General features: G+C 51.6%; 1 protein-coding gene across 1 annotated transcript in view; it reads right to left on the minus strand.

The window, feature by feature from the left end:
- SH3RF3 (SH3 domain containing ring finger 3) overlaps positions 1–27,002 on the minus strand; it is a 389,906-nt gene that overhangs the window by 102,278 nt on the left and 260,626 nt on the right. The window contains exons 4-5 of the mRNA XM_043604761.1: positions 21,762–22,115; positions 2,577–2,656 (exon numbers count right to left, since the gene is read on the minus strand). Coding sequence (XP_043460696.1) covers positions 2,577–2,656; positions 21,762–22,115 — 434 coding nt within the window. The remainder of the gene's footprint in view (positions 1–2,576; positions 2,657–21,761; positions 22,116–27,002) is intronic.

The following is a 27,002-nucleotide window of genomic DNA, read 5'->3' on the forward strand; positions in this document are numbered from 1 at the left end:
AGGTGGCCCTGCCAGCACCTTTGCAAATCTCCGACTCTGCCCGCCAAGCCTTCTACTCTGCTCTAGAGAATTCTCTCAAGATGGTTCTTGTGCTTTTCCCACATACGTTGCTCACCATTCGATAGTGCTGCTCACCCTCAGGCAGGGCTGCAGGCAGGGGCACCTTATCCATACCCTGAGGGCAGGTGCTGTGACTATCTGGAATCACTGTCTGAAAGACTGAGCACTGCCACAGAAGGCTGGTTGGTGGGTTCACCCCTTCCAGGCCTTTGCCCCCACTTCAGCAGGGACTTAGGTTACCAGATCCTGGTGTATTAAATTCACACTAATCAAGCCCATCACAGATTGAAGCCCAGAACCACCCTCTGTGTTACAGATTTGTGGTGGGGCCTGGTCTGGTCACCAGTTCCTTTACCAACATTACGGAACATGGTGGCTGTGTAGTCATTAGAAGGTAGGCTCAGCGACTTCTCGACGCTCAGGACAAATAGGTGGGTCCCAAGGAGAATTACGCCTATGAGATTGCGTCCACCACAAACGGATCTGGTGGGGACAGCTTTGACCCCCCCCCCCCCTCACACCACCAGGTACAAGGTGCCTCCTGCTGCCTGTTGTCCCTTTGGGTTTCCTTTCTCCAGTTTGCAGGCAACCCCCAGTCCCTCTGCTCCACCCCTTGGTCTTTCTCTGGCTCCCACAACAAGACTCCCAGACCTCACAGGTGGCATGCAGATTGTCACACACTTCAAGAGGCTCTTGGTTTTCTCCCAGGGATGAACTGCACCCATCTATCTGTGGAAGTTTCATTCCCAGATGGCAAGCTGCACTCAGGACCCTGAGTGAGGCTCTCAGAACCCACTGCCATGCTCTGGGGTAAGGCAGATAGAGAGAGGGCCTATTCATGTCTCAGGGCAGAGCAGGGATGGAAGGAGAGGGAGGTCACTCCATGCTCTGCACCACATTAAAAAGCCCTCCACAATATGGAAGATCTGTGCATGGTTGAAACCTCCAGTCTGTATTCACAACTCTTGGGGAGTAATATTCTTGGACGGTATTAATAACCTTTTGGGTCTCAAAGACAGAGCAGCTTTCTTGGTGGCTGATCTGATGTGTAAGCTGAGGGCTTTAGGCCAATACCAGAAGCACTCTGTACCCATGATGAGGAAGGTTTTGGTCATCATAACACGTCCAAAATTATAGGAAGCCTGTGTGCCAGGCATTCATCTGGGGGGACACCTGGGGCTTGTTCTTGAAGAGCTCACTGTGTCCTGCCTCTCATTTAGGCAACCACATTAGGGAATAAGAGTCTCCTGTGGATACCAGTCAACTTCCTCAGGGACAGGGCCCTGCATCTAGTTCTTCAGAAAAAGCAAGGCTATCACTACCCATCCTGTCCTATATGCTTCTTTGCTCCCAGGTTTGAGTGGAAGCCACTGGAGCTTATCTAGGACAGCAGGTCAGAAGAAGAGCATGTCTTCTGTCTAGTGCTGGTGAAAACTTGAATTTCGGCCAAAGACACCTAAATGTAGCTCATTAATCTACATTCCCCTCAGGACACTAGGTACAAAATAGGTACATCTTAATGTCCTTTTGTTTAGTTGGTTGTGGTAATGATGCAATCAGAGCAGTGGGCAGATAAAGGGAGATGTTCAAGGATTTCCAATCTGCCACCAAGTAAAGACAAACATTTTGATTGGGTGTAAAGAGGTAGCTGAACATGTTCCAGTATATTTACCCCTTTAGGAGACCTTTTGGAGCTCAGCAACTTGCTTTTTTCAAAAGGCTTTTTTTTGGCTTGGAATACCTTTTGTTCTGCAATAATGTAGGTTCTAAGTGTCCCTTTGACCTTCGTCAGATCTGTGGAACGTTCTATTTCACCATATTGTTTGCCAAATTCATATTCTCCACCTCAAAAGATTCATTCGAGTAACTGAGCTCATTGCCAAATAAAAGAGTAGAAGGCAGTCAATTTTTCAGAACTATTTAAATGGGGAATTTTTTAAACTGCACGTATCTCTTAAGAGCTGTAATTTAACAAGAGCAAATCTTCTAAACAAGATAAGCATCTTGCTTCCTGGCAATGATTCATCTGGTTATATTTGGGGATGATATGCAGCTGTTATGATATAAGCTACCATAACTGTAGGGCAGTTGTGGCTGTTCAAATATTGAGTTACTTCTGAACACATGATGACTAGCTACTTCCCCATGCTCACAAGACCACCCGCAGCTCTGGCCCCCTCCACCCTCCAGAGCCCTCCCCCCCCCCCAATACACACCTTCTCATGGGCCTCCAGGGTCTTCTCCGTGCTATGGCTGGTCCTTTCCTGATTGGCCTGTGCCATCAAATATTTTGAATATCACCCTGCTTATAAATGTCCTGGAGACACTGACATGAAAGAACCAGCTAGACTTTGTTTTCCATACTCTCTTATCAGCAGTGTTACTGATGCACATAACTAGACTGATTGGCTGGTAACAATTTAGAAAACCTATGGAAACCACATGTTTATATGCTAGCAGAGGTGGGAGGGAGGTGCTGAAGGCACAGGACCCCAAAAACATAAATGGCAGCTCACACGTTGAGGGGCAGCTGGACTTTGGGAGCTATGCCTTGCTGTTCAGCCGCTGGGGCGGGTCCGGCCGAGGAGGAGGAGTCCTGGAAACACACAAGAGACATGAGTGAGTTGACAGGAGGCTCCTGCCTCAAGAAAGAGAAAAGCATGATCAGGCTGGAGTCCAGAGTCACCTGTTCTCCCCTCACTGGCCTGACCCTCCAGCCTCTAAAATTCTCAGGTTCCACTTGCCTGGGTTGTTTGTCAATAACTTTTTTTTCAGCTCATTGAAGGGAGCTTAGCAGCCACTGACACTCTTCCAGAAGCAGCTTCCAAGTGCCTTCCGGGAGCGGCTTGGAAAGTCACTCTTCCAGCCTGCATCTGGGTTGGGCAGCATCGCACTGTGTTTAACATGGAAGAAGGCAGTGGAGGGAGGCCTGTTTTTATTCTTAGAACTTGAATTACTTGTTCTTGTGTTTGTCCAAGAAAACCCAGACAAAATGTTTCATGTGACAAAGCATGAGCTTGTTTAAAAGCTGCTTTCCCAGGAGAAGATTAACCCCTAAGGAAAACTGATCCTTTGGCAGTGACAGGGGACAGGCATCAGGAGAACAAGCATCTCCCACATCAGAGTCCAGGACCTCAAGGCTCCAAGGGTTTATTATGTGGGGATATGGCTGGAGGGGTGGTCCACTTTGAGATGCTTCCTGTTTAGCCTGTGGTGCATGTTAAACCCACTGAGGGAAGGAGTTAAGGGCCAAAAGAGGGATCCGGGCCACAAAATGATCTTGCTGAGGTGATTTCTGCACAGAGAATCCTACAGACCTAGCCATAGGGGCAATACTGTCCCAAGCCCCTCATCACTCACCTTGCCCCTCCTGCCCCAGCCCTCCCCAGGGAAGCATGCTTCTTCCTGGTCAGAGGTATCAGATGCCACAGGGAGTTAAACAGCGTACCCCCAAAAGAAATGCCCAAGCTGTAGCCCCTGATATCTGTGAAGGTGACCTTGTTTGGAATAAAGGTCTTTGCAAATATAGTATAAGGTAGGGGTCCTGAGATGAAATGACCTTTTATTACAGTGGGCCCTAATTCCAGTGACGAGTGTCCTTATAAGAGACAGAAGAGGAGAAGAGAGACACCCAGAGGGGAAGCAAGGCCATGTGAAGGCAGAAGCTGATAGCAGAGTGATGTAAGGAATCCAGGCAGCTGCCAGAAGCTGGGAGAGATTCTTCTTCAGTCTCCAGAAGCAACCAATCCTTGCAACACCTTAATTTTGACCTTCTGACCTCAGAACTGACAGAGAATAACTTCATGTTGCTTTGAGCCACATGTATCACTTTGTGGTACAGTTACAGCAGTCCCAGGAAACTGACACAGATGGGGATGCCTAGGGGTATCTGGAGGAGGGTGGCATCTATGCCCCTCAAAGTCAAGAGAGCCAGGGCTCTCCTCCCTTCCTTGAGGGTCCCCTCTAGGCTTCCCACCAAGGGACAGGACAGGGATCCTAGAGGAAACTGGATGCAGATGAACAGGGAGCCAGGCAGGCTTGAGAAGAACCCTCAGGAGCTGCTAGCGCCTTGGCAGAGGCAGGCGGGGAAACAGGACACAGGGGGGCTGCCCACGGCTCTGGCTGGCAATGATGGACATGTCACCACGTGTGGTCCTCGGATGGGTGAAGGTCACTAGAAGCGGAAATTACAAAAATGGAATGAGAGATGCACCTGGAACACATTCCAGGAAGGCAGAACAACCCTACCAGTCAAGTGACCACCACGTCCCTTGCATGCTTGCATGGAGGGGTGAGGGGAGCATTTCTCCTCAACCCCCTGACCAGTTCTGACCTTGCTCAGCTCTGTGTGCTCCCGGCGACCTGTCGCTACCCCTCTAGGCAGTCAGCTTCCCTCCTCTAGCAGGAACCAGGAAAGGTGCCAGAGACCACATCACATCTGCAACCTCTAACAAGGCAGAAAGGCTACTTCTTGTTTGGACAACGGGGTGCCTGACAGAATGAAAACATGTAGGCAGGAGCACACCTTTCCTTGTGTCTCCCAGGTAACTCCAGGTCTCAAAGGACTTCCTATTCCTGCAAGAGGGAACTTGGATTTTCAAAGACAGCCCCTCCACAGATTGTGTCCCTGTGGCTGACCCATAGACCGGCGTTTCCAGAGTGATGTATGGGAGCCAGGCTGAACAGAGGGAGACTTCTGCCTGCTCATCACACCTGCCCTCCCTTGGAAGGGAGACAGAGACCATCAAGGCTCAGGATTGTTTCCCTTTGGGATAGTTGTCAGTGGCGTTCACTGCAGCTGGCCAGACCATCCTCCACAGAGCTTCAGGCAGGAGCCAGAGAGTGCCCTCCATGGGTGTGGCCACCCGGCTCCAGGCACCCCCAGAGTATGGAGGACCCACAGCTCTCCTTGTATGGTCACGGGAGAAAGGTTAGGGCCCTTTACTCACTCACTGTAGCAGGTGTGGGGCAGGAGTGGCACCACATCGGAGGTAGTTGGCAGATGTTGGTATACAGGTCCAGCGGGCAGCTCATCAACTGAGCAAGGTCACAACTGGTGAGTCAATGGGGAATGCCCCCCTTGCCCCTCATGCAGGCAGGGCAGTGTGTGACAGGCAGTCAAGTTGTAGAGTTGTTTTGCCCGGGTGGGTCATGTTCTAGGTGCTCACTGACCTCTGCTGATCACCCAACTTGTCAGGACTGGCTCAGGGCACAAACATGCCCTCTGACCCCAGTGTGGGGTTCACTGTGGGGGATAAGCATTGCACATGTCACGATAGATGTGGGGGTCCCAGAAAATGCAGCAACATACTGCAGGGATGTCACCTGGGGGCCAGAGAGGGCTTTATAAGCAGCAGGCAGGCCTGTTTGGTGAGGTGGGCAGGTGAGGAAGGAGCACAGAGGACTGCCCAGCAAAGGCTGAGAGAAGCAAGCTTGGCATGCTTGAAACACTGGACAGAAAGGAAAGGCTGGGGTGACAAGGGGGAAGCACCCAAATGCTGTAGAGCCAGGCCATTCATGGCCCCCTGGGCCACTATGTGAATTCTGGTCTTTGCCTTGAGGGCAGAGATGCCCTGGAAGGTGATGGGAGGAGGGTGGTAAGAGCAGACCTGCACTTTACAGGGGGACCACAATGTCTCAGCCATGCAGAATGCTGCCGAAAGGCCAAGTCAGTTGAAGGGCAGGAGGATCCCTTCAACATGGGAATGTAGCATGCACATTGTGTTTATAGGGCTGGTGGCTGGTGCTGCTGGGTGACCCAGGTGGTTCATGCTCCCTGCCCCCACTTCCCAGGACACACACAAATGATATGGGTGTGTGCAGGATTCACATTCCCTGCAGCCCTCTGCCCTAGGCCCAAGCAGGTTGACCCTTGATCATTCCCTGCTATCCTGTTGTGTCATAAAGCAAATCCTGTTTGGCTGTGGCCCTTGTGACATGGCCGTGCAGTGTGGATGTCCTGAGTGGGGCTTCCCAGCTTACAAATTGGGGAAAGCAACTGGATGGGATAAGGAGCTTGTGGGCCAGAGCACTTCCTACATAGCCCCCCGTCCTAATTTGGGCTTATGGACAAAGCTCAGTTCTACAGAGGGAGGTGGGGGTGGTGAGGGAGGAAGCCTGGTGACCCAGCAGTTTCCTGTTAGTAATGAATACAAAAACATCTGAACGAGGCAGAATGAAGGCACAGACAAGGATCTCACAGCCATGTTTTTTATAATATGTAAAACCTGAACTATGGGGGCGCCTGGGTGGCGCAGTCGGTTAAGCGTCCGACTTCGGCCAGGTCACGATCTCGCGGTCCGTGAGTTCGAGCCCCGCGTCGGGCTCTGGGCTGATGGCTCGGAGCCTGGAGCCTGTTTCCGATTCTGTCTCCCTCTCTCTCTGCCCCTCGCCCGTTCATGCTCTGTATCTCTCTGTCCCAAAAATAAATAAACTTTGAAAAAAAAATTAAAAAAAAAAAAAACCTGAACTATGAAGCAGCTCAAATGTCCTCCCATAGAGGCTTTGGTGGCAGATGATGGCATGGGCCCCACAGAGCCATATGATGGGAAGATGTGTAGGGTCCATCAAAAGATGCATGTATTGGGGCACCTGGGTGGTTCAATTGGTTAAGCGTTGACTCTTGGTTTCAGCTCAGATTATGATATTGTGGTTTATGATCTGAGCCTGACAATGGGGTCTGTGCTGACAGCATGGAGCCTGCTTGGGATTCTCTCTCTCTCTCTCTCTCTCTCTCTCTCTCTCACCATCCTCTGCTTGCTGTGCTCTATCTCTCTGTCTCAAAATAAAGATTAATTTTTTAATGTTTATTATTTTTCAGACAGAGAGATACAGAGAGCAAGTGGGGTAGGGGCAGAGAGAGAGAGAGAAACACAGAATCTGAAGCAGGCTCCAGGCTCTGAGCTGTAAGCACAGGGTCCGACGCAGAGCTCGAACCCACAAACCTGATCATGACCTGAGTCGAAGTTGGTTGCTTAACTGACTGAGCCACCCAGGTGCCCTGAAATAAATAAACATTAAAAACAAGATGCATGTATTTCCTTGAAAAAAGGTCTGGAAATTTATATAACAAATGATAATACTGGTAATTAGGGTATTTGGAATTTGGGGTAATTTTTTTAAAATCTGTAAGTTCAAGTTTTTCATTTTAATATCAATAAGTGGCCATGATTTTCTGATACATTTTCTGATACATATAAAAAGAATAACAGGGCTGGCTTAAGATCACACTCTGGTTGATGGTGATTCCATGCTTTCCTGGATTCCACACATGCCATCTTTGTAGCGATGCCAGGAGCCTTCGGATCTGCAGGGTGACCCTTCAAATTGCCCACCAGGTGACTATTGGCAGCAGCACGTAGGCAGAGGGCATCTGCTGGGCAGCAGGAGCCACAAGAACACAAGGTAACTGACTTAGAGCCCAAACCCATGACCCTGCTTTAATCAACATGCCTCCTGTCCAAATAAACTCTCCTGAAACAGCTAAACCAGTCTAAACCAGCCCCTCACATGCAAAGCACTGCTGACCCAAAGTGGGAACAGCTCTGAGTCTTGCTGTGCCTGTAAAGCAACCTGCCTGGGGTCTCTACTGCCCAGTGTCCTTAAGGCACTCAAGCCAAAATCCAGCAGAAGGCAATAATGTCTGTGGCCAGGAGAGATGGAGAAGATTGACTTCCACCTGCTGGGCAGTGGGAAAGGCTGGCTGGGACTGTGGGCTGGGCTGGAGCTTGTGGCCTTGGGACTCCAGACCCCATCTTTGCTGGCATCTGCCAGCTCCTCTGGACCACACACAGGACACTCCATATGGCAGAGTGTCAAGAGGCCCAGGGAGACTATGGGGCTGCCCAGGCATGTGAAGCTACCTGAGATGCAGGACTGCACCTAAATAAAGCTGGAGGGGAAAGGCCTTCTGACAGCTTTGCTGGAAACCTGGCCTCCAGGTGAAACTTGGTATGTCTGATGCTACAAAGAAAATACATGGGATTGCACAGCAAAACATTACGTGGAGCTGGAATGGAGGTGTAGAGAGAGGTAACCCTTGTGAAAGTGTTTTTTCCCAAAGGTCAAGATGGAGAATAGCCAACACTGATGCTCTGCAGAGTGTGTGTTCCCATCTTGCTCCTCTATGTAGTGCAGCGCAGGGCCCAAGGCAAAAGGCCTTTCGGGACATCTGCTGAGTAGTGGCTACCCAGGCAGGGATCTACCCTCAGGAACCTAAAAACCAAAAAGTGTGACTTTCTGATGAAGATGGGGTATTCACCCATCCTGCTCTGAATCAGGCCTTTGTTTTTGTTACTATCAGTAGGAGGTGATGAGAAATGTTGCTGGTGGCAGCAGGTGGACAGGGTGACCCCATTAACACCCCAGCTGTGCACAACTGAGGACCACATGCCCAGCTGAGGAGAGCATAACTGATGAGATCGTGGTGCCTCTTGAGGAGCCCTGAGGGGTAGCCAGGGAGCTGCTAACCCCTGGGCAGGTATCACAGCATGAAAGGGGCTCTCCTTTAAGTGATTTTGATTAAAAATTCATGAGTACAATGCATCCCACCAGGTTCCATATCATTAGCATCCTGCCAAGGCCTGGGAGGCACCGTGCTGATGAAGGCACTGCTACACCCTTACTGCATCACTCCCAGAACACACGGAACAAGCAGAGTTTAGTTTGAGGTAGATCTAACGCAACACTAGGGTGTCTTGTGACCCTTGCCCTCTAGCTCTGACCATGCTGGATGGGGCTTTCTGGGCCTTAGGACTGGGGCCTGTTTCCTCCTGCCGAGAGCCATGTTGCTGATAACTGCTTTGATTTTTCATGGCTTAATTTTAAAGGATTCTGGGCCTTAAGGGATTAGTGAAGCCTTGGCAGGAGTGAGAGAAATCAGGCAGGGATAAAAATAAGGAAGGAGAAGCAGCGACAGCCACTTTCAGATAAAAATAACTGGGAATGAGGCCCTCAAACAGATATTCTCCCTGTCTCCGAGGTCAGCAGGTGGACATCTCTGCCCTGACTTCATAGCCCAGCCCAGCCCTGTGTACCATGGAGCTGCACCACTGGTCTGTCACAAAGAAGGTCTTTGACTCTGATAAAGCAGGTTCATATCATACTCTTTTTGGATGACTCTATATGAGACAAAAGCTGGGGTTCATCCCAGGCAGGTGAGCACACATCGATCTGGGGGAGCCAGCCAACAAGAGGATCCTTGGAGCCACTGACCCTACAGAATGTATGACTCCAGAAATCCCTTTGGACCTAATGTTCAAAAATACAGTCCACAAGCTTTTAACAGGAGGCAAGTATATGTGGGGTCAGCTGGCTGGGTCAGAGGTCAGAGGTGATGCCCCCATCAAATAAAACTGACCACAGTATTAGCAAACAGGGGGATAGCATGCCAAGGAGCCTAGTAATGCTGCTCCCTGGTGCCACTCATACCCACTGCCCTCCAAGGACATGCATGGGTCAGGAGGCTGCAGCACAGGCAGGCTATGTATGTAATCCTGCGATCAAGGCAAACTGCCTTTGATCTTCCAGGCCTCCTTTTCCCACCTATAAAAGACAGAGCCACCAAGACAGCACAGGTAAGTGGTTCATACACCCCTGGAGTGGGCTATCACTTCTTGTGGTGGCCTGTATATCTCTTCATAGTATTCTGGCCTCTGCTGGTGGGAAGCCCAGCGTCAGTTTCTGGCTGCAGTGTGGAGGCCATGGACCCCTGATTCCAAATTGTCAGGTTGTTACCAGACACCAGAGGCCCAGAGGTGCATTTTAATGGGGCCCCTGAGTGGTACTGGAAAACAGGCCATTTTATTTTCCTGCTGGGATTAGTAAGAGGGAAAAAGGGGGTCTGTGGTTGGCAGGCTGTATGGGGGCTCCAAGGCGCTTTCCTGGATACACTGGCACAGACTAATACCCTGAGAAAAACATCTCCTTGTTTTAATTTTTAATATGAGTCCAGAAAACACTGTCATCACCCCAAGGAGCAGTGAAATGAGCATGTTTTATTCATCACACACTACCACTCTGTAACACAGAGTGTAAATCATACTCTTAGGAACGTGCTTCCTAAAGAAAACTTTAGAATGAAACATTTTGGCCTGATTCTTCTGCTTGTCTCAAAAAAGAACCATAAACAGCTTGCAGGCCCAGAGGGTCCAGGGATGCCTCCCCACACCCTGGCCCAGGGGATTTGGGCTGGGGGGCCCAGCAGGGCTGGGAAGGGCAGGGGCCTGGGCTGGATGTGCTCGTGCTGATAGCTCGAGGTCAAGGGCCAAGGAGCTTGAACAAGATGGTCTGCCCCAGGAGAGAGAACGGGCCATGCTTTGTGCCCACATAACCTTCACTGCTCTCTTGTCGGCACTCAGGAAAGCTGGCTGACTGCCCAGAATGGAGTCCTCAAGGAGGCCTCCATTCAACTCGAATACTGCCCCCTACCCATTCTCCTCCCTGCAGGAACTTGGATTTGCTCACCAGCATCTGACCCTAGCATCTGAGCTACTGACTCCAGGTCTTCATGAACAGGCCCCTCACTTAGTCTCCACGGTCTTCTCAGGGGTTGACAAACTCACCTGCCGCTCAAATCTGGCTATCCCCTTCTTTTGTAAATAAAGTGTTAATGGCATCCAACCACACCACCCATTTGCTGCTTTCACCCACAAGGGCCTAAGTAAGGAGCTGTGACAGAGATCACATTGCCCACAAAGTCTAAAATATTTATTATCTATCTGGCCCTTTACTGAAAAGAGTTTGCCAACCCCTGCTGTAGGTGTCTATAGTGAAAGGATGAACTTCCAGCGTCTGCTCTCATCTTACTGGATCAAAAAGCTGTGCCAAAACCTCTTAACAAGGCATCCCCAGAACATTCTTAACCAGAATGGCCAAAAAAGAGGGGTAGGATATTGGAGAACAGTATCTGCAAAGTGGCTCTAGGTTAGGAGATAAAAATCAGCTTGCTTGATGGTCTAAACTGCAGGAAGGTGCCAGGAGCTCCTGTGGACCACCCCGCCCCCCACTTCTTTGTGTGAGCCTGTAAGACCCAAGGCATCTTCATCCGGCTTTGCACAAAACGTATATTAGTCATATCCCAACAACCTATCTGTTCTGCCTTCAAACAGAAGGTGCCTCCAATATAGTGAGAAGCTGCAAGAGGGACAAGCTTTGAGAAACTCTTCTCCTCAACTCTAATTCCGTGTGTCTGTCCATCCATCCATGCTTCTGAAAGCCCCCTTCACAGAGGCTCCACACCAGGCACTAAGGGTGCAAAAGGGGCAAACAGACCTGTCTTAGTGAAACTCACAGGCTGTGGTAACATTTTGAGAGCTGGTGGCTCTCCTGGCCCAGTTGTACAAGTTTAAGGGACAAGCAGGAGGGCTGATCAGGGAAGGCTGCAAGAGTTTCCCACTCCTCACTGCATCCAGATGATGCCTGGGGAGTGGGGGCAGGGAAAGGGCAGCAGGGTATGCTCTGGCAAGTGGCTGTGGCTGGCTAGGTCAGGGGGTAGGTAGCTAGGAGATCAGGGGCAGGTGGCAAAGTTCTAAACCTCCTCATGGCCCTCCTACCAAGAAACAATGTACCTTTGTGCCTGAGCCTTGATGGGAAGTGGAAGACCCAGGAGGATGCCAACCTCAATGATCCTTGGTGCCCATTCTTGCCTCCTTTCCTCGTTTCCTTCCAGAAGCAAAGCCACCCTTCTTCTTCTGATCTGCCATGGCCCTTCCTTTGTGCTCATCTATGGAGCTTCCTACTTTCTACCTTCCATGGCATGGATCTATGTTCTTGTCTCCTGATGGCTGTGTGGGTCCTAGAGGCTGGGGTCTATGAGGAAACCCTTTTTATATCTGCCACAGGCTGCTGTTTTTGTTGCTCTTATTTGTTTGCTTATTTTTGAGAGAGAGAGAGAGAGAGAGAGAATCTTAAGCAGGCTACATTCTCAGTACAGAGCCCAACACAGGGCTCCATCCCACAGCCCTGGCTGAGATCATGACCTCAGCCAAAATCAAGAGGTGGTCACTCAGGTGCCCCCACAGGCTGCTGCTTTAACAAAAGCTCACCAAACTTGAGAGGCTGGATGGAGGGAACCAGTAGCTCACCTGCATTTCTGGGCCAGCACATGCCCACCCAGAGCCCCTGGGTGCTTACCAGGTGCCAAGGTGACACCAGGGACCTTCCCTGATGTGTCCCTCCCTCATCCACCAGCAGATGGTCCAAGGCACAGAAAGAAACTGTGGATATGGAAGCTTCTGTCTTGTCATAGCAGCAAAAGAAACATGGTTGGCACTTGATACCACAGATGAAGAGCCTGGAAGCTGATGAAAACAGCCAGGCCACAGTTCTCTGTCCCTACCTTGAAGGCACAGCTGGTAAGTCAGGGACACACAGCAATTCCCAGATTTGCAAAAGAAAGCACTCCTTGCACAAGGTCCTCAGGATGGGATTTTTTATTTCATCCCATGTTCACTTGGTACTGTTTTTTTCTTGGCTCCTTCTAAAAGCATGGAGTTAAATCTATAACTTTCTGAAAATGCTAACAATAAGCATGAGCGCTCTGCCCTGCAGGTGAGTGACAGAGCCTGGGGGCTGCAAGGCCATTAGCACAGAGCCACCATCACTTCCATCAGTGCTGCCCCCTGAGCTTCTTCCCTGTCAGAGCTATGTCCCGTGGTAGAGATAAGATCCAGCCTGTAAGAGCAGCTTTGCGGAGAGCCCCTGGTGCATGCCCCTCTGATGGCAGGTGGTGGCGGGGGGGGGGGGGGGGGGGGGGGGCGGATCTTAAAGATGCCCTGGAAGCTTCCAAGTGGAGTTCTCCTAATTACTTCTCAGATGCAGGAAGACACTCGAGGGGTGTTCCCTTTTGATGTTTTCCCTGAATGTCAAATACATCCCCTTCCATTGATTTCGAAGGGCATTTTCCTAATCTCAAGGGTTTCTGTTTGCTTATGGGAAGTTGATTTGTAAGCCATCCAGCTCTGACACCACACATGGGGTCTGATGAAGGAATCTATTCTTGGCTCAATGGGGTTAGCCTGAGTGTGACGCTGGCCCCTTCACAGAGATAGCCCAGAACTGGAGAGCCCTTCCCAAACGTGGAGTGCTCCATCCCACAGAACCAGTGTGCACCACACGGACAGTCCAACAACCACCAGCATCAAAACGTGGCCTGCGGGCTTTATAAGTGTCAGCCCCTCCCGTTGTCCAGTTCTGCCTCTTCAAGCCTCCCAGCCCCTGTGGTAAGCCCACAGTGTTTACCCTGTGGTAAACACTCACAAACAGATACACTGCTGGGCGCAGTGGTGTCATGGGGCTGTTCACCTCTCCTCCCCACAGGTACCCACTGGACTCCGCCTCCCCACCCTCTGCAAGTAGAGCAGGGCCGCTGCGAATTTCCCTCCCTTGCCACAGTGATGAGACACTCTAGACCAGAGGTCAGCAAATGTGTTCTGTACTGGGCCAGAAAAAGTCATATAATCTCTGTTACAGCAACACAGCTCCTCTGTGTGGCTTGAAACCAGCTACAGATGATGTGTGAATGAGCAGGGGGCACCATGTTCTACAGAAAACTTTATTTACCAGTTTTGGCTTGTGGGTGTCTGCTGGTGTCCTGGGAAGAGAAGAGAGCGCCGTGGGTCAGCTAGACACGCAGAGTGGGTGGGAAGTAAGCCTCCGAGGGTTTGGGGCTGCTTGTTACCGTAGCATGACCTGGTTCACACTGGCTGATACCAGGCCACTCCAGAGCTATGTGAGTGAGCCCTTGGAGGTCGCTCAGGCAGTCTGGTGGTGACTTTACTCACTTACTTGGATTCCTGTTTGGTTTATGAGGGAATAGTTCTAAAATGTGACTAATCACCTCCTAATGTGATCCAATGATCTCTATGAGCAAATAATTGGATTTTAAAAATTGGAGTCGGCCTGAATAGCTTCCTTTCTGTCCTCTCCTCTGATAACCCTCCCTCTCCCAGCAGAAAGGAGACACATGAGTGCTGCTTCATTATTCACGAGGAACTGAGCTGACCCTCTGACCTCTCCAAATGGCAGGGAGAAATAATTCATAAAGGGTGCAAATGTGAGCAGGGCAGGCCATCTGAGGCTCAGCCGACCATGTACCCCTGGGAGTCCCTCAGCTGGTCACCTTGCAGCTGTACCTCTCTGCAGCTGACATGGATCGTGAGCCTTCAGGGAGCTGGTAGCAGTGGTGGGGAAGAGGCACACGGCATTTCTGGCATTACATTAAGTGTGAAAGATCGCTCAGTATACAGTGCAGCTGGCACAGGCCCTATGCCCACCCAAGGAAAAACCATATGGGTATGAACTCTGCTACAGGCCAGGTACCACGATACAGAAGTGAATGACAACCAGTCCCCACCCTAAAAGACTTGAAGCTAAGGGGAGCAGCCATATACACAAATGAAGGCCACACCTTCCATGATAAATGTATGCAAAAGTCCTGCAAGCACAGAGGAAATGATTGGGGGAAGGTGTCCTGGAGCCACGGGAAGCTATGGAGGGGAAGTGACTGTTTCAGATGGCTGCAAAGGGTGAGCAGGAATTTCCCATCCAGGGCTGTGTCTGGGTGTTGTGTTGGGGGCAGGATGAGAGGGGAAGAGGGTGAGCAGGAAGCAGACAGGACGGGCATAGGTATCAGTCTTGGTGGGGGGTGAGCCTGAGCTTGCCAGTGTGGGGTGCACAGGCTGCAGGTCTGGGCAGCCAGCATGGGAGTGGACAGTTAACTGAGCAGGGGAGGCTGGAAAGACAATCTGGGGCTAAGTCTGAATGGCTCTGCAGGCCAAGCTAAGAACTTGGAGTTTATCCTAAGGCAATGCAGAGTCTCCAGAAGCATTTGTGGAAAGATCAGCCCAATTACATATGGATTCCAGAGGGAATCCCAGAAGCAGGGAGTTAGGAATCAGTTGATGCCAAGTTGGTGAGGGCTCAGAGAAGCCTGAACCAAGGCAGAGTGGGTGCCATGGAGAGAAGGACCCCAGTGGTGGGGCTGGGACTGCTGGGCTTGCCCGACATCCACGTGCTTCTCCACATGTCCCAGCCTCTTGAAGTTAATCTGGGGCTGAGTGTCCAGTTCTAGTGAATGAACTGAGAAGGGAGGTGATGAGTATTATCTCCAGACTGAGGCAGTTAAGTGCACAAGGGCTTCCTCTCTAGGCCCCTCTTCCTGCTGGAGGCCATGTGCTGTAGAAGACACAGCTACAAGAGGAAGCAGGCTGGACACCATGAGCATGCCATTCAGGAGGGCCGCCTGACCCACTGCACAAATGCATGATAAATGCTCCCTGGGTTAAACCACACCAGCATCAGGAATTGTTTGTAACAGTGGATGATCTACTTCATCCTGACTAATGGCATGAGAGAAATACTTCAGAATTGGAGCTGACACCTCCTTGGATGGCAGAAGTGACAGGGAGAGCAGAGTTTGGAGGACACAGGGTCTTAGCTTCAGGAATTTGGAGAAGAGAACAAAGAGAAGGAAATAGGTGTGAGGACAGAAGAGAATAGTTATTCTCTCCTGACATGGATTGATATGGAGTACCTCTCCAGGGGAAGCTGGCAGGTAGCAGGAGGAAAGAATCTATAGTTGAATAAGGTCTGGGGAGGCAGAGTTTAAACAGTTTGGGGGTTAGCTGTTGGCTGGATGAGAACCCCCGGGTATGTGTGTGGGACAGGAAGAAAAGGCCAGGGGAGCACTGATGTTCACATGGGAGTTGGAAGAAGAGGGTCCAAGGGTGAGCAAAGTGCTCAGAATTTCAAGAAGGGTCCCAGAAGTAAAGCGAACAGAGGCTCAGGAGGGGAGTATTGCCCACAGTGTCCGAAGCTGCTGGATGCCAGCTGGGGATGTGGCGCAGGGACATAGGACCTGCTGGTGGCCTTGCAGGTCACAGGCTGGATGTGGGCAGCAGGGGTGGAGGTAGAGGTCAGACTGCAGAGCTGAGTGCATCCACTGTGAGATGGAAGAAGTGTGTTCCCAGAGGAGGGAAGAATGAGAGGCATTTAGAGGAGACAGCCATGCTCCTTCCCTTAATGGTTTCAACGTGCTGATTCTATAGGTCAGTTGGGGAATCTGAAGCCTAACATCCTTGTTATTTAGGCCATTCTTTTGTTTTGGGTCTGAAGGAAGCATTTATATCAGGTGGCCATCCATCCCTATGCAAGATCCTATGATAATTTTTTGCTAGACATAAGCCTGTATTTCCTGAACTGGAGCTAACCACAGTGGTCTTAGACAATTGAAGGCAGGAAGAAATAAATGCATTACTTGTAATGATAATAACGACAAATAAGAGTCAACAAGGCCTCCAACAGTCACTGAGAGAAGACCAGCAGGAAGGAGAAGGGCCGACCCTCTTCCACCTTACCCGCTGCGGCCATAGCCTGGCTCTGCACCTCCAGGAGGGGGAGGGCCGGGTACAGGCAGTCACCTGGACACTATCCTTCCAGTCCCTGCCTGCTGTGCCTCGTCCCTGTGCCCCAGCTCTCCAGAACTAACCTCTGGGGCCGAGTCTAGAGCCTCAGGATTCCCACATGGTTCACAGAAACCTCACGAGAAGGCTGCTGACAGCACACTTCATGGTGAGAAAGGTGCACAAATTCCAGAACCTCCCACGTTCCCACCCTCCTATCAAGTTCCAGACTGGGGGAGGATGTGGAATTGGTGCCTTTCAACTTGGGCCAGAGTCAAAACATTCTTCCTGTTCTGCTTGAGGACTCCTTCCTCTGACCTGACCTGACCCTACATAACCACTAGGTTTCTCTTTTTCTTCTCATCATGGCCTTTTCTGCCTTTACAGGGTCAGCATCAAAACAACCTCACCCACAAGTCTCTTTTTGTAAAGGGCCAGAGAGTCCACACTTCAGGCTCTGGGCTATTTGTTCCTCTCCTTTTCCTGTCCATCCTCTTCATTTCCTTTTTGAAAATAACCCTTAAAAACATGCAGATTATTCTTAGCGCCAGAGCCATACAGAAGCAGCCCTACAAGGCACAGTTTGCTAGCCTCGGGCCCAGTACAGCATCCTGGCTACACAGCTGACTCACCTGCAGAGCTTTAAAGATCTCCAGGGGCAACATGACATCTTTTTTGGCCTTCCCTCCACCAGCATAGGAGTATGCATCCCCTGCCTGTTGCTGTGACAGCACACTGGGCCCTCGTCTTGGCTTTGAGAAGGGAAGAAAGTTCCTCAAACTCCAGGGAAACACTGCCTCTCTGGGTGGGGCATCTGAATGAGGCCCTTGAGCAGACCTGAGCCCACCTGGCCTGGGGGCCTAGTGTGGCTCCCAGGCCCCAGTGACTGTTACATAGCATCCCTGCACAGTGACTGTTACACAGTATCCCTGTACATAGACCTGGCTGATACAACGTGCCAACCCTCCCTCTCTGACTCAGGGGTGGGTCCTGGATTGGAAGGTTTTAAAAGCCTCCTCAGGTGGCATGGCACACACCAAATAGGAATCCAGGCAACCAGGATCCATAGCTCTGTCCCACAGCAAAGCCTCACAGCCTCCTTTATGTCTTTTCCACTGTCCCCCTCAGGAGCAGGGACCTGGCCTTCCCTGCTGATGGGCCTCTGGTACTGCACACAGGTCCTACACAGAGACGACCATACCACATTTTCTATAGAAAGCCTCCAGACACCACCCTCTGCAGCTCAGTGAAGGGAAATATTGTGGGGAGACCAGCTATCCTTCTGTGCCTGGATGGTCCTGGTTTTACCACTTAAGTCCTGTGTCCTGGGAACCCTGCAGCACCATGTGCAATGGGACGCTGGTCACCCTGTATAGACTTAGGGCCCAGGTCTAGGCATGGCCTGTGACACATCCTGGAGTGTGAGAAAAGGGCTGTTGCTGGTGTCTGAGGTGCTGGTTCTTCTCGCTGCACGCAGTGGGCCAGGAAGCTCTCAAGTCCCCAGACCCAGGCCACACCCCAGACCAGCCACCTCAATGCTGTGGGGCCAGGGCTGTGCTGGGGGCACATTCAGACCTCTGCATGACAGTGACTGGAACATATTTCACCAGATTCTGGGAGGGATGCTTGGTTTCTCTGGTGGGTTCACGACACAAGGGACCACACCCCGCCTGGTCTGGTTGTCACTGGGGACAGACCACTGAGCGGCTGACAGTCAGGGGGGACATAGGCTCATGGGGATGCTAATCAAGCCCAGACTTCCTAGAAAGGAGGTGTGGCCGCAGGCAGTCTTGGCGTCACCCACCCTTTCATCTACCTGTGGCCTCCCAGCACCTCCAGGGTCCAGCAAAGTACACAGCACAGGGAGAATTTCAGAGCAGAGCAATGGCCAGAATACATGAGGCCGGGAGCCCTGGGAGCCCTATCTGATGTCTTGGGGCTGGTGATCCATTCCACGATTCTCTGAGCAGCACGGAGAACCACCACAGCCAATAACATGCCCACTGAGAAAAGGCAATCTGGTGCTCTCATTTTACCCTCTCAACACCTGCACCATTGCTCCATTTAATACACGAGAAAACTGAGGCTCTGGGAGAAGAGATGGGACAGCTTTTCTAGGGTCAAGAGGACAGTGTTGAACCTGGCTCTCTCTAGTGGCAGCTCTCGAGGCTCAGAGAGGTTCAGCAACTCTCCTAGGTGCACAGCTAGTGAGCAGGGCCCCTGGTCCTCCCCCTGAAATGCCGCCCTAGACTGCATGACACCAGGTCCCAGGCTGAAAGAGAAAGGGGAGGAGAGAGGTGGACAGCCTTTATAGAGCACCAGCCGCTCTCAGCAGGGACTGCCTGGCATTTTCCCTCTTCATCTCCTTGGGCCTGAGGTCAGCCCCATACATTTACAGAAGGGAAAGCTGAGGGGTTACATGATGTCCATGTCCTAGACTCATGTCCATGCCAGTCCCGATGGGAGCTGGGGTGCAGGGAGGGCTGTCAGAGGAGCACAGCACTGAGATATTACTTATGCCCTCTGGGCCTCAGTTTCCTCACATGTGACTGAAAATAATTCAATCTCACTGGCTCTCCTGATAGTGGGATGTGCCATGAAGCCCAGACAAGGGAGGTGAGATCAGTACAGAGGAGGAGGTAAGGATGGAACAGGGCTGCCAGGGGGTGTGGAAGCGAGCCTCAGACCACACACACCCCGGACATCACTCCACGGACAGCCATGCACCTTGTACTCTGCTGGGACCCCATAGCTTCAGGCTTAATGGTGCTCACCACATTCCGTCTCAAAAGCAGGGAAACAGCTACCATATTTTAGAGCCATTTCTATAGAAACCACAGCCCCCACACTTCCTTTCCACTTTAAAAAGGAACACAAAAGGGAGAGAAAAGAGTCAGTGATGTTGGCAAGCCCCAACTCAGCTACTGAGGTGCTCCTTGTCCACGTGTCTTACCTCTTCAGAGCATATCACCCACACTGGTGTGTGTGTGTGTGTTTGTGTGTGTGTGTGTGTGTGTGCGCATGTGTGTGTGTGTGTGTGTGTGTGTGTGTGTGTTTGCATTTGGTTCATTTTCCTCCACAGGTTTAGAATCAAGTCAATTATACAAAGAGCAGAGCAGTCATCTCACATTGGGTGGCCCCTTCTCATCTGAGTTACTTCTACACAAGGTAGCATGTCACCTTGGGAGCCTGTCTTGCAGACGCACTCAGCTGGAGCTGCTGACCCAAGGCCACACATGCCAGCCTGCCTGGAAGCAGGGACATAGGTCCAGCCACCCCTTGTCCATCCAGTTGGCTGCTCTTCCAGGACACACAGGCTTGATGCTACAAACTTTCTATACAACACTGTGCCGTGTTGAACCAGGGTTTAATAATTGCTGTTTGACAACAGCTACTCCTGTTCTCCAGAAGAAAATTCTCTGGGACCCATGACCTAAAGTCATAAAACCTCTGCTCTTGCAGCCCAAGAAGCCCTGGGTGTGCAGGTGAGGGGTGCATATATGTGGGCAGAACTGGCCTGGGTTCTTGATGCCCAGCCTTTGTTCTACTCACAGGGGCTAAGAGTTCATCTTGTCAGTAAAGACAGTCTATGCCACAACCTGGAAGGCATATTGAGTCTGGAGGGGCCTGAGGGGTCTGGGGCCTGACTGGACGCCTGCTGGGGCCAGCATTGCTCTAGGTCCCTGGGCACCAAGGAGTCCAGGTGCTCCTGCTCTGCCATCCTGGAGCCCATCCCCTTATGCCAGCCTGGCACGTGGAGGCCTCTGTTTGTGGATGGAGACATACCCACAATGATGCTGGATTTCTCCAGGTGCATGATCACAAAGCTCAAGTCTGCTCCCCAAGCAAAGAACTCTGGGACTGGGTCCGCCTCCTAGAGTGTGCCTGGCATGGTGGGGAGGAGGTGCCATGTGGCGCTGTGGCCATCTGCAGGATCTGCGCCTAGCACACTACAGCAGCCTGAGTGGTCCTCAGGTGGACCAGGGATGGCTGTCCTGGTGTGACCCATGAGGCCAGCAAAGCCATACTGAGCCTAGAAGGCAGCAGGGTAGGTGGCAGAGTGGGGGTTGGTCTCTGGGTGCAGCTGACCGAGGACAGCAGGCTGGTGCCTGCAAGTCACAGTATGTGGTGGCTCACCCTTAACCCATAGCTGCTCAGTGCTACCCCTTATGTGGGATGGGAGTTAAGTTAATTTGGGATGGGAGATAGGTGGAAACTGCTTTGCTTGACCTCTCACCCTTTCCAATGATCTTTATGAAAGTATAGAGCCTGCCCATGACTTTTACTTCAAGTGTAACTGTTGGAAAATGAGACCCAGGGTCCCAGCCCTCTCTATCAATAAGTGAATTCGGCACCTAAGACCTTGTGGAACAATGTCAAACACAAATTTTTAAAAATCTGTTCCCTTCCTGCCCTGGGACCTGTCTATAGTAGACTGCAGAGTCCTGGAACTTTCCCTCTGCTCCTGTTAACTGACAAGCTATGAACAGGAGGGCTGAGAGCAGGTAAGGATAAAGGAAAGGTAGAGAGAACACCAAACCCTGCACTCAGGCATGCAGAGCCCATGTTGTGGGGCAGGAGGAAAGTGCCAGAGAGCTCTGCTGACATCCATTCAGAACCTCCAGAGAACACTGGGGAAGCCTGAGCCTTGGACTTATTGCCCATGAATTATAGGACATAGAGACCAGGATGTATGTAGAGACTAGTATGTAGGGTATGAGACAAGCACTGGCCTGATGGATTGAGAGGAAGTCCCTCCCCTTGCCTTTATCTTACTAGTGTAATGAGACCAGGGACAAATCTAGAAATACAAGGTATCTGTAAAAGTAAGAAGAATGTAACCAAATAATATAGTTAATTCTGATTCTGAGGTCTGTTGAAAGGGAACAAGGTTAGCAAGTGTTAGAGATGCCAAAAAGATACTAGCACTGAAAACAAACTAAAACCAGACCTACTGCAAGACACAATCAGATGGCACTGAATGCACACTGACAAAGGATAACTTTGAGTAATGCGCCAATGTTAATCAAAGGCCATGTCACGGGCCATTGAGAAGCACCTCACACACCTTCTAGATCATCTTCCAGACACTGAGTACCATTCATATGTTTACCAAAGCTTAGGAGGTCCCTGAGGCCAGGCGGGGAGAAGGAAGCCATGATGACCCCAAAGGGCACTGCTGCCACTGTCTTCCTCATGCTGGTTTGGGGATGGGATACGGAGCATACAGCTGACGATGAAGTCATCAGACCTCAGGGCTAGACACCTGGCACCTCCCTGTCCATGCACCGAGGACGTTACCTGGGCAGGAGCACTGCAGGACAGATGAGCCAGGTCACCAATCCTGGCTGCAGCCCGGGGATCGCTGGAGCTGATCAAGACCGGAGCACTAATTTCCATGGAGTGCCTGTGGCTGGTGGCCTGGGAGGACTTGTGTGTCACACTGAGCGCAGTGAAGGAGTGGCGCTTCTTGGCATTCTTCTTGCTGTCCACACGCCGCTGAAAGGCACTGACTGCCCCAGTGCTGCTTAACGTGGGTCCTGGGGCCACACTGGCTGCTGCGCCAGGGTCAGAGGGCAAGGAGGCATGGCAGCCAGATGCAGCAGCTGGGCACGGCTTGTCCATCTCAATGAGCTGCTTGGCTGAGTCATTGAGCTAGGTGAGAAAGACAGAGGAAGGCTTCATTAAATAGAAGTCACACACTCGGTCCTGCTCTCCATGCTCTCAGCCTGTGTCCCTAGTTCAACCCGACAACATATTCATAATCACATAGATCTTTCCAACAGGGCATCCCTGTGAATGGTGCCAGAAACAAACAGAGGCCGCAGGTTACATCTACAGATTTTATTGAGAAAGTTTCTGGAGCAGCTGTTTTTGTCTGCCCCTATGTAGCCCAACCCTCTCCCAGGCTGCCCATTTCTGGGGTATGAGGTACAGATTTTCAGAGGGCATGGGACAGAGGGAGAAGAAGAAGGAACACAGCCATGCACCCCACACTCCCTACGGCAACAGGTTCCAGCCTGCCTTGCACAGTTCTGGCCAGGCTGGCAGGAAAATGCAAGGTGTATGACCAGAATGCACTTCTTAACTGCTGGTGACTGTGCATGGATGCTCTTTGCAGTACCTCCACCGCAGTACCTCTTTGCAGCCTCCACTCAGGCTGTCAAGACCCAGAGCTGATGTGACTCCCAGTGCATGAGGAGGCAATACTGTATTGTTTTCCGCAATTCTGTAAGGTACTGCTCCTTCCCTTATCTCCTGACCTGTTCCATAAAATAGAAGGGGCTTTTACAGGGAAGAGTTTGCCTTTGACAAAGTTGGATCCTGGGTGGTGCTCATCAGGAAAGGTGGGACGGGCTGGAGTCCATGAGCAGCCGGTGGTAACTGGGAGTCAGCACTCCATGCCGGCTGACACAGGGCTGTGCTGTGGCACCTGAGCCCAGAGGGGCCCTGTGCTCATGGTGGCCTGGGGATCTCAGGTCAGTTACCCTCTATGAGCCAACTTGACCCCTGACTCCACACTTGGAGCAAGTTTTTCATTCCAGGTGTACAATGGAGCTCTTCCTTCTTGGTCTGCACTTGGCTCAAACTAAAGTTGTACTAATGGGGGAGCATGCACTGATGGAAAGAATGAAGGATGGGGAGCGGGTTACTGTGTATACAGAGTGGCCAGGAAGAAGGTATGACATGAGAGAATCAGCTTGGGAGCATCGCCACAAGGTGGGTTAAATAAGTATCATTATGCTAGGTAATGCCTGTAAAATCCCATTCCTTTTTCCTCATCTTTTCATATGTGGCATAAGAAATTGAGCCAATGCCAACTAGCCCTCTGGGGAACCTACGGTCGGGAAGTGCAGAGTAAGTCATAAAGGAACACAAGCCTTTGCTTTTTGCTTGCTCCTTAGCAAACAGAAACAGCTACAAGTATCATGGGCTTGGGCAGGCCTGACACACGGCTTCTGCTAGCACGATGCAGCTCTGCTGGTGCTGGGGAGCAGCAGCCACAGAGACACCTACACCAGTGGGCATGGGTGCCCTAGTCCACCTTCTTGACCATGAGGCAGCAGCACACGGCTGGATCCTGGCTGCGGCTGAGAGCAGAGAGGACAGAGCTCCTGCTGGCTTTCCAAGGCCAGCTGGGGCTTCATCCCTGCCTGCTCAGTCCTTTCTCTCCACATATCATATTCCAAATTTCCAGCCTATAGACATTAGCTGTGTGTAATTCCTAGGGGCAAAGGCCCTGAGGACGGTCACTGCCAAGCTCCAGTCTGCTTTCTGAATGTGTTCCAAGCACACCTCTCTGGCCTGACATAGAACGGGTGGAAATAGCCAGGAGCCTGCTGTGTTCTTGCAGGTGGACAGTGATGTCCCCAGCCCATCCATTTCTTCTTAATGGTCTCAAAGGTGAAAAGATCCCACCACTCTGAAGAAGTTTTCATAAAATTTACTTCAAGATCTGGGCCTTGGCCAGGGTTTTTTCTGTGTGACCACTGAGGCAAGCACAGGCGTGCCTGTCCCTGAGAGATGGGCAAGGAGAGGTCTCCAGTGGCTCATGAGGTGTGGGCAGGGGTTGAGGGAAGGATGCTTTCATGGGCAAGCTATCCCTGGGCAGGCCAGTGCTGACCGGTGGCGTAGTGCCCTGGATGTGCTCCTGCACGTTGCCCTTGTCACTGCAATAAAACTAGAAAAGGAGAAAGGAGGATCAGAAAGAAAAATGTGCAGTGTCAGACCATCCAGAAGGCTGAGTGGGACCCACCACCCCCTGGGATTTGAGATGCCGGCAGCAGGGTGTCCCCACAGTTCTGCCACAATGCAGTGGGGGTAGGCTTCAGATGTCAGCCATGCACAGGAGGTACAGATAACATTCCCACAACAGACAGAATGTCAGGGGTCAGTGGGGCTGAGCTGACCAAAAAGCCTTAGGGTCTTGGAGCCCAGAGTTTCAGGGTGTCCAGGCAGAGCAAGCCACCCCATGCTAGGCCCAGTAGGTCTCACATGAGTGCCATGGGGACAGAGGTTGCCCTAGAGTCGATATCCTAGTTAGGGCCTGGGACAGGACTTGGCTTGGTCAGGACTGTCCACCAAGTCTTTCACTAGGGATGGACTATGACATAGGGTGTCCAAGGGAGGGGCCACAAAGGCAGAGATAAGGAACACTGAAAGAGGAAGGGGTACACCAAAGACAAATCTCCCTTCTCCACATTTTGGTCCAGCTCTGCTGCCCCGAGGGAGGGAGCTCCCAGAGTGTAAATGGCACCCCATGTGCCCCCCTGCCTCATGCACTGGCAGGGCACAGCCTCCCCTGCACCAGGGCCACTTCCCAGTCTGAATGGACTTCAGAGGGAGAGAGTCTCCTGCCTGAGAGGTCAGGGGAGGAGGCAGAACACAGGGCCCTCTTGGAACATGAACACAGCTGCAAAACAGGTGGGGGACAGAGAAGGTTGCAGTGAAGCCAAAGTAAAGAACCTGGAGTGCGCAGAGTTCAGTGCTGATGGTAAGGCGCAATCTGAGGTGCCAGTTTAGGGAAGAGGTGAGTCAGCAGAGGCCACTGGGGCAACCCACAGGGAAGAATAGAACTGAGCAGGGTCTTGGTGGCTGCAGAGGGCTCAGATAGGAGTGGGGGTAGGGGAGGGGCTGGGAAGAGCACATCCAGGAAATCCACAAAGGTGGGAGGTCCTCAAAGGCAGGGGGAGGCAAACTGGAACCAGCTGTGGATCTGCACGTCCCTGGTGCAAGAGCCACACACATGTCATAGGCTGAGCCTGGAATGTGGGCTGGATCAAGGGGAGGGAGGGCCATGCCAGAAAGACAGGTCATGCCTGTTCCCACCTGCCATGAAGTCTGACTTCAGGCCTGGGTTAGGAAACCCCCAGCCCTGGGATGGCGGAGGAAATCACTAGGCTCTCCCTCAGCACACACTACTAGGGTTTGCAGCTGGTAGCATCGTGATGAGTTAAAAAAAAAAAAGCCCCACTGAATTTAAACAGTCAGAGCAGGGGATGCTTCATGTCCACAATGCCGAGTAGATCACACAAGCAGCAGCGGTGGATGTCCAGCTGCCTACAGACAGCCCAGGAACAGGGCCGCAGGCCTGTCAGCATTTCCATTACGAATACCTGCCTTTCAGAGGAAGGTTTTGAAAAACTCACTGTAGGCCCCAAAATGTGTGATCTAAATCCAGGATTATTTCCTTTGAAATGTTTCTTCCAACCAGGCTCAGCTGTTTTTGCTCTATTTTATGACTTTATTCGTTTGCTTCCTCAACAGTGTTAGCTCACAGAACAAACCAGTGGCTGGATGCTGCCTTCCATGGCCCTCCATGGGGTTGGCCTCTTGGAGTCCAGCATTCTGCACCCATGCTGAAGGGCCAAGAGGAACACAGAGAAGCAGGAAGTACCAGAGACAATGACTTTCATTTACCAGCATCAGAGCACAGCCTCAACCCTTTCTGCCGTGTGTCTCCATGTAGCATGTTATTATGCAGACATAACGGCACCAATAATGCCCAAGGCTGGGCTAAAATAACTCTGTTCTTCCCCAGAGCAGCTGATCTGGAGTGTCTCACTTAGCTGCTCCATGATTCTGCTGAGTATTAGAAACTCCAGGATATCCGGGCACTGACAGAGCAGGTGGGTGCACGTCCTAAACACACAGAGCCATGATGTGAGGTGATGTCACAGCCAGCAGCACCACAGGGGCTGGCCCTGGCAGTACCCTGCTCACCAGCAGCCGTATGGCTCATCCCAATGCTGGCCGGTCCTCAAGACGTCTGCCTAGCAGTCTGCTCACAGCCAACCATGCTGCCCTCCTTCTTGATGGCGACTAGGGTGTGGGGGTAGCATGCCTCTCTCACTCATGCCCACCGTGGGCACTGAAAGGGAGGGCCGATAAATGTCCATCAAAGATAGGGGTTCTTAGTAAGCTGAAGGAGTGGGGAGGGCTACTTCCAAGTGGTGAGTTCTCCACACGTCACCAGCAGCCTTAGGGTCTCTGACATCTCTGCAGTAGGCAAGGGACGTACCAATGAAAGACCCTCCTGATGAAGAGAGACAGTTCAGATTTATCTTCTTTACTGAATCTTTGCTTTTGTGACAAGTGGCTTCTTTTTGGATCCATATATACATAGGATCAACCAGTACTTGGCCACCCTCAACTGGACAGCCTGGCTTACAAGGCTTAGACAGTGCAGTGGCCAGTAGACTGTGCACTGGCAGAGGCCACACTGATTGCTGCAGCTGGGTGACCTGGTCCAGGAGGCGAAGCTCAGTGTTGGGGGGAGCTGCCATCATCTTCCCAATAAGCTCCAATTCGTCATGTCATGAGGTGCTCAGGTGCTAGTGCCACCAATGCCACCAATGCCATCCCAGTCCACATGGGGCCATTATCGCAGGACACCCTCACCTGCCAGCATCTGCCTGGGACAGCAGCTCCTGCATCAAACCCCTTAGGTGCAGCCACGATTTCCCATTTCCTCAGACTCCCAAGTGGGGGCAGTGTCTGCTGGCCTGCCTGTACCCTCCACACTGCAAGAAATCGATGGCT

The sequence above is a fragment of the Prionailurus bengalensis genome, chromosome A3, assembly GCF_016509475.1.
Source record: "Prionailurus bengalensis isolate Pbe53 chromosome A3, Fcat_Pben_1.1_paternal_pri, whole genome shotgun sequence".
In the NCBI taxonomy this organism is placed as follows: domain Eukaryota; kingdom Metazoa; phylum Chordata; class Mammalia; order Carnivora; family Felidae; genus Prionailurus; species Prionailurus bengalensis.